Below are 13,333 nucleotides of genomic sequence, written 5' to 3'. Positions count from 1 at the left end.
TATAAACTGGCCCCAAGTTGTATCCTGCTAGCTAGGCTCTCTCTCAACTTGTGGGGGCATGAGTCAGTGAGCATTCAATTAACTTTCCAACTAACCACAAGCAGATTAAATTTACCTGAAGCATGACACAAAGTATATAAGGAAATCACTGGGAAATTTCCATACTGTGCCCCCTCCCCCCCAGTTTTCCACAGCAGAGATTTCAATCAGATAAACACTGCAAGAGGAAAGAGGGTGTTCCCCCACCCCGGTGGTTCAGCCTCAATCCCTGGACGCTTTTTAAAAAATCAAATAGAAATGTCAGGCAGTCCAATCGCAATCTCCTGCATTTCATCTAGTTTGGCTCTAAAACTGAGATGACTCTGCAATGTCAAACAGCCAATTCGCAAAGGGCAGCTGTGGCTAAATACATTCTGCTTCCTGGAGTGGAAAAACAAATTGTATACCTGTGTTCCCTCTAAGCTGAGTTAGCGTGAGCTAGCTCACAGTTTTTTAGCCTCCAACTCACACATTTTTGTCTTCACTCAGGAAGGATTTGGTGCTTGGGGGGGTCAACAGTGGGAGGACTTCTAATGTCCTGGCCCCACTGGTGGACCTCCTGATGGCACCTGGTATTTCTGGCTACTGTGTGACACAGAGTGTTGAACTAGATGGGCCTTTGGCCTGATCCAACATTGGCATCTCTTATGTTCTTATATTCAGAACACATGAAACTCTCTTATACTGAGTCAGACCATTGGACTATGAAAGTCAGCACTGTATACTCTAACCAGCAGTGACTCTCCAGGGTCTCTCACATAACCTCCTACCTTCCTTCCTGCGCAGATCTGCGCACACACACCCAGCTAGCAATCCAAAAGAGTCCAGTGGAGCCTGAGCGGTGGGTGTTGCCTTCTGACACACTTCCAGTGATGTTGGGGTGTGGCATATGCAAATAAGTTATGCTAATAAGTTATGCTAATGAGCTCCTGCACCTCTTTTTCTATGAAATGACCCCTGGCTCCAGAGCAAACTAATTTATGCAGCAGCCAAATTGCTCACTCACAACGTTAATGCCAGTAGTTCACAAAGTATAATTTTTGCTCACAAGACTCCACAGCTTAGAGGAAGCATTGCACACGACCCATGCACAGGGCTGGGCCGAGGGGTTTGTGCGCCCTAGGTGAGGCCACCTCGTGGTGCCCCCCTCAGATGCCAACCTCCCGGTGGGGCCTGGAGACCTCCCAGCTGGCCGCGGGGGGGGGGGGAGAGACAGAGTGATGCCATGTGCTAGGGCAAGGAGAGAGCGCCTGCTGCCCTGGGCCTGGCCTGCAGGAGGAGGAGGGAGAAGGGGCCGGCAGGCAGGCAAGAACGCGTACCGCCCCCACAGCCTGGCCGGTCGCCTCCGTGCATGCACACTCCCTACTCTTCCCCCCCCGCGGCAGCCTGAATGTGCGAAATCCCCACCCAGCCCCCCCCCCCAGCTGGAGGCTCATCCTAAAGCCTGGCCTTCCCACCCAGGCCTGGCCCCCGCGGCCGGTCAGTCTCCCAGCCTCGCTTCGTCCCCCTTTTTGGGCAGCTGCGGAGGAAGGAGCGGGCACGGGCAGGCAGAGAGCGGGCCTGGATTCCTTCTCAGCCGCGGCTGGTAGCGGCAGTGGCGGCAGCGCGCGTCTGTCCGGGGCTCCAGTGGCCCCTTTTGCTGCTGGCAGTGGGGGCGGCCTGCCTTTGCAGCCGTCGGGGGGGCGGCGTTGTTGTTGTTCCCGGGCTTTATGTGGGGCGGGCCTGGGAGCCGCGGAGAGGCGCCCACGCGGCCCACGCCAGGGCTGGAGACGAGAAGGCAAACCGTGGCCGCAAAGGCTGCTGGCGCGCTTGCGCGGAGGAGGGGCGCAGCTTCGCCCAGTGGCAAGAACTACAACTCCCACCAGGCTCTGGGCCCGCCCATCGAGCGGTGTCCTCATCGCACGCGCAGGAGGAGGCTGGCTGCGGGGAGCGCCCCTGCCCCGAAATGCCGCCGCCCTGCGGAAGCGCGTCTGCAGCCCCCGGCAGGCGATGGGGGCATCTCCAGCCCCGGGCAGCTCCTTCGAGGGCAAAGCATCCCAATCGTCTGGTTAGGGCGGCGGCGGGGCTTTGGGGGGGCGCAGTTTGGCGCCCCTGAGGGCCGGCACGCCCTAGGCGAGCCTGCCCTGATGGGCAGGGTCCCCAGCTTCCCTGGCAGGAACACTATGTTAAGAAATCTCTCACAATTATGCAGCCATAGCAGGCAGGAGGAAAGGAGGTGAATACCTCCAGTGCCAGAGACTTGTAGAGGAAGAGTCAAACTTTGGGGACTCACCCGTGCACCAGAGGGCCAAGGGCAGCAGGAGGCAAGAAGACTGGGCGAGCTGGGCACCTCCATGCCTGGCAGAAGATGAGGTGCAGAGGCGAGAGGTGGGCAAACAGAAGAGGCACTCAGCCAGCCGCACAAGCTGCATGCAAAGAAACACCCGCCACCCCAAGCTTCAGGGCTGCCTCGTTAAAAGAGTGCGGAGGCCAGACTCGCAAATGAGAAAAAGCAAGCTCAGGGTTCGTGGGTCGCATTTTGGACTATGAAAGAGGAACCGGCTCCATTCCTGGAGTTTTCTCGAGTTCTTGCGCTTTTGGTTTTGCTTTTTGCCAATCCGCCTCCCAAGACTGCTCCAGGTGCTCCGGCCTGAGGGCTGCTGGGGGCGGGGCGTGAGTGCTCATTACTTGTGGAGCTGAGGCTCAATGTCTCCAGCTGCTCCGCCACCTTCCCTTCCCTTGGTTTGCTCGGGGAGCTTGAGCAAGCCAGCTGCTGGAGGGAAGGAGAGGCGGTTTAAACCACCTTCCCTTCCCTTAGCTTGCTCAGGATCCCCGAGGCTACAGAGAGCCCGAGCAAGCGGGCTGCTGGAGGGATGTGCATTCGGTTCATCTGAACCGAATGCACCCCCGAAAATGGCCCATTCGGGTACCTTTCAGGCTGCTGCAGGCTGAATCAGATTCTCTGATCTGAATCGGCTTCCCGCAGTTCGCCCCCATTATATCCTATGGGCCATTGAAGTCAATGGCGAAAACACAGGGTATATTCTGGGAGCTGGAGGAAAGGGGGTTTGAGGGAGAGGCTCCAAAATCATAGGGTAGCTGCTAGAGCCTCTCCCCAAGATACCCGCCATGTTTCAGGAACATTGAACCAGGGGGTCCAATACTACGGGCCCCCAAACAGGTTGCCCCCATCCTTTCCATTGTTCTTTAAGGTGGGGGAAAAGTTACTTTTACCCCGAGTCCAAGGCCACCACCCCGGGGCTCAGGGAGGCAAGGGAACATTTTGCCCCTCCCCGCTCCTCCCCCGCGCGGGCGTTGCAGCTGCCGCCGAGAACAGCTACAGCGGCCATAACATTTTAGAAAGCCCCTCCCGAGAGCTAGGGGAGCCAGAATGACCTCTCGCACGTGATCACACGCGAGAGCTGGAATTTGCCCCTACGAGTCCAAGGCCACCACCCCGGGGGCTCAGGGAGGCAAGGGAAGGTTTCGTCCCGCCCCCCCCACGTGGGTGTCGCTGCCGCCGAGAACAGCGACGGTGGCCATAACCTTTTAAAGAGCCCCTCCCGAGAGCTGGGGGAGCCAGAATGACGTCTCACATGTGATGTCCAAGCAGCAACGCTCAGACATCACACACGAGAGGTGGAATTTGCCCCTATGAGTCCAAGGCCACCACCCCGGGGCTCAGGGAGGGAAGGGAACGTTTCACCCCTCCCCGCCCCTCCCCCGTGCGGGCGTCGCAGCTGCTGCCGAGAACAGCAACGGTGGCCATAACTTTTTAAAGAGCCCCTGCCAAGAGCTGGGGGAGCCAGAATGATCTCTTGCGCGTGATCACACGCGAGAGCTGGAATTTGCCCCTACGAGTCCAAGGCCACCACCCCGGGGCTCAGGGAGGCAAGGGAACGTTTCACCCCTCCCTGCTCCTCCCCCGTGCGGGCGTTGCAGCTGCCGCCGAGAACAGCTACGGCGGCCATAACTTTTTAAAGAGCCCCTCCCGAGAGCTAGGGGAGCCAGAATGACCTCTCACGCATGATCACACGCGTGAGCTGGAATTTGCCCCTACGAGTCCAAGGCCACCACCCCGGGGGCTCAGGGAGGCAAGGGAACGTTTCACCCTGCCCCTCCCCCCGCACCGGCGTCGCAGCTGTCACCGAAAACAGCGGCGACAGCCATAACTTTTTAAAGAGCCCCTCCCGAGAGCTGGGGGAGCCAGAATGACCTCTTGCATGTGATGACACGCGAGAGCTGGAATTTGCCCCTACGAGTCCAAGGCCACCACCCTGGGGCTCAGGGAGGCAAGGGTATGTTTCACCCTGCCCCTCCCCCTGCACCGGCGTCGCAGCTGCCACCGAAAAATGCGGCGGCGGCCATAACTTTTTTAAGTGCCCCTCCCGAGAGCTGGGGGAGCCAGAATGATCTCTTGCGTGTGATCACACGCGAGAGGTGGAATTTGCCCCTACAAGTCCAAGGCCACCAGGGCTCAGGGACGCGGGGAAACGTTTTGGGCCCCCCACCATGTCCCAACTGATGGCCGGTGGGAGCAGGGGGCTTATGTGTCCACCCCCTGGGCTCCTGACTGGCAGAGCGGTGCTTCGATGCGCTCCAGCAGGAACCGAGGCCTGTACATATCGTATTCCACTTCCAGTCCAGTAAGAAAGGCAGGCTATACATGAAGTAAATAATAATAATGATAGCAGCAAATATGCAGCTGTAGCATATGTGTATATAATATGGACCAAATAATTCAGTCTAAAGAAGTACATTCTTAAGAGTGGAAACCTGTCCTAACCTGGATAGCCCAGGCAAGCCCAATCTTATCAGATCTTGAAAGCTAGGCAGTACCAATCCTGGCAAGTACTTGTAAGGTAAACTGCCAAAGAATACTAGGGCCGGGACGCTGAGGAAGGCAATCAAGCCAGCACTCTGAAAACATCCTAGCCCCAGTAGGGGTCACCAGACGTCACCATGACTTCCAGGCTCACACATACACGCACACACAAAAATATATTTTTAAAAAAGTTGTGGAAACCTTAAGGGAGAAGACCAGATATTCTCCAGAATTCCCCCTTTTCCACCCTCACCACCTGTCTTCAAAGAGCCTTCTAATCTTCCTTTCATAATGTGTTGTGTTGCAGTATTGGAGAAACTTGCAAGGGTTCCTACCGAGCTGGACGTAGTTTTACTTTGGCAATTAGAATTCCCTTTGGATTTCTTCACTTTCCTTTGACAAGCTGAAGCATCCTGACATGAGGGAAAGGAGCCCATTGCATGCATATTGCTGGATCATGTGAGCTTAGTCACCAAGGGAGTAATCCTAACCAAGTCTGCTCAAAAGAGCCTTATACTGTTTAATGGGGCTTGCTTCATATAAAATATTGGGAAAAACATAAACTCTTACCTAACATACATCACACACTCCTGATAAGAACTGAAGGAAGACTTGAAGAATGCATTATGCGCAGCCATGGGACTGTCCACTAGAGGGGCAAAAGGGTTATTTAAAGAAACTGGTCAGGGAGCAAGGATGAAAAATCCAGTTTTTCAGCCGGGTGTTGTCAGCTAGCTGCCATGTTTTGCTTGTTCCCGTCTCTAATCCGGGCTTGTTTGCTGCTCTGCCGCTTGCTGTAAACAATGCTTGGGAGACCATGGGAGCCAGTACTGCCAGACGGCGTTATCTGTCTGGCCTTGTGAAGGAGGGAGGGCTTGCGTTCCACCCCTGGTGTGAATCTTTCGGCTCTCGTGAGGCACTGCGACTCTCCCAATTATCATGTATCCTCCCGCTGGGAGAATTCCCGCGTGCGCACTTGAATTTCATTTGCTTAGCCATTTGCCTCATCCTACTATATGTAAGGATGTTTCTGCCCCATGGTCATTCCTAACAATAATCCTGTGGATATGGTACCAGTTTTGTAATCTAATAAAGTAGAATGCTTCCTTGGAAACGTGTGTGGAGATTTACTTGCTGCAGAACCTGACCAGTGTGTGTGTAGAATTCTTTATCTGATGGAACAAAATAAAGTCTTAGAGCATCTTAAAGATTAATAAGAATCATTGTGGTATACATTTTTCTGAATTAGATTCCATTTTCTCAAATGTATGAACTGTTATCATCGGTTACGATAGAGCTGGCAACTGCTTGGAGAAAAATATCTTGTCCCCTTAATAGAGGATTAAAGGAATGTTATTTACCAGGTGATGTTATTAATTTTCATGCCATCAAAGCTTAAATGTCTACTAAAGAGACAGGACATTTTTCTCCAGGCCTGAAGACAGCCCTAATATACACAGAAATGGGTACAGAGATCAAATCATAAATAGTGGAACCATAAACCATTACATTTCTATGTAAAGCTCCAATGTATTCAAGATAAGATCCCTAAATAAGATCCCTAGTGAACAGGTTGGTGATGCGAATGTTTACTGTTCTTACATGTATACATTTGAACTTTGCATCTCACACCTTTTGGCCCAACTATTTATCCCTCTACACATGTGTATACTTATCCACCACCTCAGAATAACTTTCAGTGTGACTAATGAAATGGGCTGTATTCCTCAAATACTTGTGCCAAAATAGATCCATTAGTATTTAAGGTGCCACAAGACTCCAGTGCAAAAACTGGAACAATGGAGAAAAAACAATGTCCAATCTATGCTATTAAAGCTGCTGCTACACCTAAGCAAAAGAATGAACAGGAAGAATATATGAATGCATGGTTTAAAACACATTTGAACAGTGTAGCAGAGAACTAAGGAGGTATAATTTTCAGGTCAGCAACAGTTGGAGTCTAAACAAAGTTAAAATTCTGCAGATAGGTCTCCATAGGAAAAGGTTTGGAGTCAGTGACTCCCAAAACACCCAATTAAAAGAACTGTCTTTCTTTCGGGTCAAAGGGTTCCAAAATAAAGCAGCTCTCATGATGACATCCTGTAGGGTCTACGCTCTGAATATCCCACAGCAGATCACCCTTCAACGTATCCTGGGCATGGCTTGGCTGTGTGTCCAGTTGAATGAATACTAAGGGTCAAAGACATCCTGGGATTCAGACTATGTCATATACGCTTATCTTTTAACCTTGGCCTTAAGGGATGATCACCAGCATGCTGGAAACTAGGCTCTGGGACACAGTAACAGCAGGAGTTAAGGAGGAGTTACATAAAAGACCTGCAACACACAGTTTCTGCAGCGGCAGACACTCTATTCAACTGGGATGTAATATAACATCAGTAACAACAGGCTATGTATTACTTGTACGGACTGATATATTTGTACACCTTGTGCAGAAACATGGTCTTGTATGCGGAGAGACATATGCTGTTTTCCTGTTGTGCTGTGATGGGGCTGCAGTACGCAGCTGCACAAGTAAACCTACTATTTAACCCAGCCTTCCTTGTTGACCGTGCTGCCCTCTGGTGGTTCTTGACCCACCACTTGAGAGCAGTTGCTTGAAGATACAAACATGGTATAGTACAATGCACATTTTATTAAAATACTGTATTCATTTCCAATCTACATTTTGCATATGCCACAATCACACCCATCCTGCATTTCTGTCCCGAAATGAATTCAATGGTCAGACAGGGTCATGCAGCAGAGGTCCCCACACAACAGCCAGTGGGCCTGCTTGTGAGGACAACAGCGAATCTAGGAGGGGTGGGAACGGATGAGGGGGAAGAGTAGTACCAGCTTCAGCTGCCCTTTGGCTCATTGATAAATCCACAAGATTTGTGTCTTCTTCCATTCTCTGTATGCCAGCCATCGGCTATATAAATATCAAATAGTGTATATCTGTTTTTTTAAAAAATACACCTTCTTGGTATTGAAAGTCACTCTGCTGCCAACAGGTTTCCCAAACTTCAGGGAGCTGTTGCTTTTTGCATCTTCTCATGGCGGGAAAAATAAAAGAAATTGGAGGTTGATCCTTTTGGCCCACATTTTCCATACACCGACGGATGCGTTTGTTTTTTGAAAAAGAACCTGGGTAGTGGTGATCCCTCGGTGGCAGAACAGTTAGCATGCTCCTAAGCAAGACCTAGTAAAACAGTGCATGAGCAGAGACGGTAAAATGCACGACTCTTTTCTTCCTTTCTTTGCTTAAACACAACAGAGTTTGTTGGTCTCCACCCCTGCAGAGGGAATAGCTGCAGGCTCTGCAAGGCTGGTAACCCTCTATAGGTGAGGGGTATAAAATGGAGCCAAGTAAGTCGGGCTGAGGAAAGGAGGGAAGGGGCCCCCTCCAACTGCTGCGGGGAGCGGGAGAGGAGCCCCGGCCGGGAACAAGACGTTGGCAGAGGCGTAGGAAGGGAAAGTCTGATAGGCCAAGGCGCTGGGGCCCGGCGGGCTGGGCCTGCCTCCTGCGCCGCCACCTCCAGGGGGCAGAGCGTTGCCCCCCGGCTGCGCCGTGCTTTCGACCCCGGGGTTTTGTTTCTTCCACTTGGTCCTTCGGTTCTGGAACCAGATTTTGACCTGCGTCTCGGTCAGGCTGAGCGAGAGGGCCAGGTTGAGGCGCTCGCACACCGACAAGTACCGCGTGGCGCGGAACTTGTTCTCCAGGGCCACCAGCTGCTCGTAGGTAAAGGCCGTCCTGGCCCGCCGAGGCTTGGCGCAGCTCGACTCGGCCCGTCGCCGCTTGGATGCCGGCGGAGAGCCGGGCTCGTCCAGATCCGACGGCGAGGAGGCCGGGAAGTCGGGCGAGGGAAGCGCAGCTGAGGCAGCCGCGGTGGCTAAGCGGCTCCCGGCTCGGCCCGGCGGCTCCTCCTTTTGCTCCAACTCCTCCGAGGCGGCTGCCGGCCGCTCTGCTTGGCTGTCGGCATCTGCAAGACACACAAAGAGTGGCGCGGATCAGGGTAACAGGACGAGACCAGCAGCCTTCCCCAGACACGCGTAGCCGTCTGATCCAGACTGACCCCCGTAATTACTGTTTTCCTCCCCGCAAGCGGATCCTCTCCACATGGATCTGCATCAGTTGGGGCACAGACAGACACGTGTGCTTCGTTAGCCGCTGCTGTCCCCCGGCATTTCGCGCTAGGTTCAACCTCGCTATGCACGCCGCTTCCCCTTTCCAGTGGTTCAGGTTGTGGGTTCAGAGGAGTTTATGCTAAGAACCCGTTTTCAGGCATCTCTGTAGTTCCGTGCTGGAACATTTGGAGTGATTAAAACAATTCTGCACCAACAAAAGAATTCACCACCACAACAAAAAAGTTTAATAAGTGACTTTGAGCATACACAGAGTGCCTTTCCCCCGGGACTGCTTACCAAGCCTCCGGCTAAGGTTGGGCACTAACCATCTTTCAATGGAGATGCCCGAGTTTCTGATAGTATAATAAAAATAATGAAGGCTGACATCCTAATGGTGCTTTCCTGGGAGCAAGTCAATTGAATAACATATCATTTACTTTCGAGTAGACCTCTTTAGACTGGCTTCATATGTCACACATTCTTCCTTGTTTAAAATCCCTTGCTATTCAAAAATACGAGGATTAGCTACAGAGTAGTCAAGTGCGTTTCAGCCAATGAAATCACGCACAGAATGCGTGAGGCATGAATGAACGAGCGCGTGTTTTCCTCGTTACAAAGCTTGTCAACCCATAGCAAGTCTTATGACATTTCCAGGTCGCCCCTTCCAAGAGAATACGAAACGTGTTTTTTTTGGTGGTGGTGGGGGAGGTGGTAGCAGAAATGGATTTCTATGAGAGCATTAAAAAAATAAGTTACTAAAGGGTTTTTTTTTAACAGCAGTAATTCCCCCCCCCCCCCCCGTTCTTTTCCATCTTCTTTTCCCTGCCGTACTAATAGAGTTTCAGATTTGTGAAGGGGCGGATCGATAGATGTCATCTATTAAAGGTAAGTTTTAATCGAACAATATTAGGATCAGACAGGGGGGAAGAGGTTTGAAGTTGGTACCTGCAAGCTGTGGGAAGGAGATACGCAGGAGTCGGTAATAGGTTATCGATCAAGGGGGAGCGAAGGCATCCTCTTGTGGGGAGGCGGCAGGAACAATTATCTCGCTTGTCCTTTGCCTCCCGCGTCCCGGTGCCAATCAGGCCCGTCAGACAAGGCTGAGCCGAAAACAATTGCGGGCGGCGGACTTGCGCTTTCCCACCAGACTTGGGGGCGCTGCAAGCTCAGCCGGGACCGCTCCTCCGCCAGAGGCCGTCTCGGAGCTCGCTGACCCCCCTCGCTTCCCTTTCCTGCGCGACCTCTTAAAGGGGAACTCCGCAGAGCTGGCCAGCGGCTGACCTCCCGTAACGTGGGCAGCGAGTCCGGGGGGGGGGGGGGGGGAGCTGCTGAGCCGAAGGTTGCCACAGTTCCCACAACCCGTGTCCGAAAACGAGGGGGAGTGTACAGGGAACGTACCTGCCCTTCTAATTCAGAATGTGCTCCCTCCATTGCGGAATCCCCTTAAACTCAAGGCTCTGCCCCTAAACCCCTTTTGAACGCCAACGCTCCCATCTGGGACATGTAGGCAAGTGGAGCCGTTGATGGGGAAAGGACGCTTTTTCCGTCCCGTCCCCCCCTGCTTTTCACTGATTGCTTGAAAGGTGAAAATTCAGTGGGTGAAGTTGGTCGTTTCTTCGCGCCGCAAAAAAAGCTTAACCTGCTGACTGTCTGCCTGCGAGAACTGAAGGGCGGGGGAGACTGCAGGCTTCCGATGCGGCGGGGCAGTGCTCCCAGGTCATTGTTCACCTGCTATGATTTTGGTCCTAGCGTTTTGGCTCTTTTTAAAAGTAGCTTTCTTACATTCTGCTGCACGAACTGAATTCGAGCCAGATTCAGCTGCGTTCCACATCCCCAAACTCTAAAGTACAATTTCTGACTTCAAACTCTGCATTGCTATGTGGGGTCTAGCATACCCTGGTCGCTAAACAAAGTTGCTGCAGCAGCTGTATTAGACACAGTAGCCCTGGAGCTGTTTCATATACTACCCTAAATTTAAGTAGGTACAAACTGCTTGGCTGGGGTGATGAAACCTAACTAAATGATTGGTTTTTTAAAATTTATTTTAATCTAGGAGGACAATCGTTCTCAACATTTATCCCTTATTGTTTGCCATGAATGAATCAACTCAGGAATTTCCTAACAACCAACAACACCCTGGTGCAAATCAAATAAAATCTGAATGCATTGCCTACCATGATATGCTTGTAGCTTATTCCTCTGGTGGCTTGAATTTCTTTCCGCTGCAACTCTTCCCAAACTTTTCTCCTGCTGTCCTGCGTGGGGGATGCACTCCCTTCTCCCTGCTGCCAGATTGTTTTTCCTGGTAAATTTCTGAGGATCCAGGATGTCCAAGATAGAGAAGGAGATTTTAGTGTGGATGGGGGCCCCTTTGGCCCCACTGTCCTGACATTCCAGCATTCCCTGCCTTCGAGCTCCGGAGAGATCTGCGGTTGTCCAGGGCTTGCAGCAAATGCACCGCCAGGTGAAGAGCCAGCTTTGCTCCGGAGAGGATGCCTGCCTTGATCCCAGGGGGAGGCTGTCCATAGGAGGCAGGAGGGCCCCCCCTTGGATGCAATCAGCTTGTACTTCAGAGATGCTCTTCTAGAGGGAAGGGGATTCTCTGCTTTGATGGGGGGGAGGGGGAGGATCCAGGCATGACAAGCTGAGGGTTAGGATGGAAGGGAGGGGGCTATGTACATACTATTGGCACTTTCCTTAAAAAAAAATTCTACCAGCCTGCCTGAACACGTGGAGAAGAGCACATCCTTGTAATCGATGGCGATTGCAGCCTTTTTCGCTCAGCTCCAGCTTTAGGGTATGAACTGGCAGTGAAACGTGTTTCCTATAATAAATGAGGCACTGGGGTAAGAATTGGGGTGGGTGGGTTATTTGTTCCCTTGGGGGAGATCAAAAATCTCTCAGACAGTTATAGATACTTTATTAATGACCCTTGCAAAGTGAGAGCACTGTAATTTCTTTTTAAAGTGTAGGCACCAACTCTGTATTCTCAGAAAGAAAAGATGCCAGGTCCTTGTTACTCTCTCCAAATACACATTCCAGTCCAGGATGTCTTGTGCTTACTCCCTTGTGAATGTAAGTGGGGGGGGGGGGGAGAACAGCAGTATCTGTATGTGCTCTTGGGTTGCTAACAGACCTGGAGAAAAATGTCCTATTCTTTTAATAAGGGCTTAATATTTGGAAATGGACAGCTGAAGGTTTTCATAGCATGGAGGTAAATAATATCTCCTTAAAATCTCTATTAAAAGGTCAGGACTTTTTTTTGTCTCCAGGCAGTTTTAACAAGTCCGAATGCACCATTTTCCATAAGGTCCATGGCTGAGCCTGGCTTAAAGGGATCCCCATTTGGAAACATCATACAACCACTAAAGTTGAATAACATGTTGAAATATGATTCAGGTGTAGTGCATGCACACAAAAGCTTATGCCCAGAATTAAACTTCGTTAGTCTTAAAGGTGCCACTGGACTCAAATTTTGAGTGGGCCTCCTTAGCTGCTTCAATGGAAAGACATAGCAGTTGAGAGGCGAGTTAATATAGAGGTCCTATCTGTAGCAGATGGTCCATGATGGCTACTCTTTGGGCAGATGACCACCTGATACTGCTCTGAAAAAATGATGAATATGCAAGGGGAACCAACCTCATGCAACTTTTTGCACAGCTGAATCTATGAATAAACCCTGACAGGAACAGTGCGTGTCAACAAATTCCGGAGAACCTATAATTCCCAATTAGCATTTCTATGTGTAAGCCCTCTCACAGAATCACTTCCAAAAAAGGTCTTTAGAGGAAAAAATCTACTCAAATTGGCTCCAAATGTAGATAAGTACTTACATTGCAGGAAAATGTACACAATCCTGAATGTACTTAATCTTTACTTCTGAGTAAAGATGCTTAGGATTAAGTTCCTTGGATCATAAACATGTAAGTCACCAGACCTGTTGGTCAAGAAAAACCCTCTCAAAAGCCCTCCCATCGATTCCCTATGTGATATGGGAAACAGAAGCACATTTTAATGATTTCACTGTTATCAGCCCCTGCTTTTGGAGCCAAAACTTCTGTGCCCTCAGCTGGAACAGTAGCCATGCTTGGGAGCAACTGTAAACAAACTGCTTGGAGAAACTCATATACTGAGCTAACAACAAAGTCTAGACGTGAAGACTGCCATGGGTGATATCCTAAATAATGTATTTCTAGAATTTTTCAACACAGGCATTTTAATAGTTTTAAACATTCTAAGGAATAAATATTTAAAGAAATATAAAGAAAAATCCGAGGGGAAACCAGACTGGCTATGTGAACAAAATATATGAAATAATTTGGAATTATTCTAGCGTTTTTAATTCATAAAGGCTTCATG

The 13,333-nt window shown here is 50.8% G+C and overlaps 1 protein-coding gene across 1 annotated transcript; it reads right to left on the bottom strand.

Moving 5' to 3' along the window:
* Nucleotides 1-7,604: 7,604 nt before the first annotated feature.
* Nucleotides 7,605-11,374, bottom strand: NKX1-2 (NK1 homeobox 2). The gene is made up of 2 exons (XM_015422193.1): nt 11,149-11,374; nt 7,605-8,829 (listed from the first exon to the last, which is right to left on the bottom strand). Exons 1-2 carry the CDS (start codon nt 11,372-11,374, stop codon nt 8,186-8,188), a joined length of 870 nt encoding a protein of 289 aa, XP_015277679.1. The 3' UTR covers nt 7,605-8,185.
* Between the last annotated feature and the right edge of the window lie 1,959 nt (nt 11,375-13,333).

The sequence above is a fragment of the Gekko japonicus genome, unplaced genomic scaffold, assembly GCF_001447785.1.
Source record: "Gekko japonicus isolate JY-2015 unplaced genomic scaffold, Gekko_japonicus_V1.1 scaffold415, whole genome shotgun sequence".
NCBI lineage: Eukaryota > Metazoa > Chordata > Lepidosauria > Squamata > Gekkonidae > Gekko > Gekko japonicus.
The sequence above is the reverse complement of the archived record's forward strand: the minus strand, read 5'-3'. Positions and strand labels throughout refer to the sequence as shown.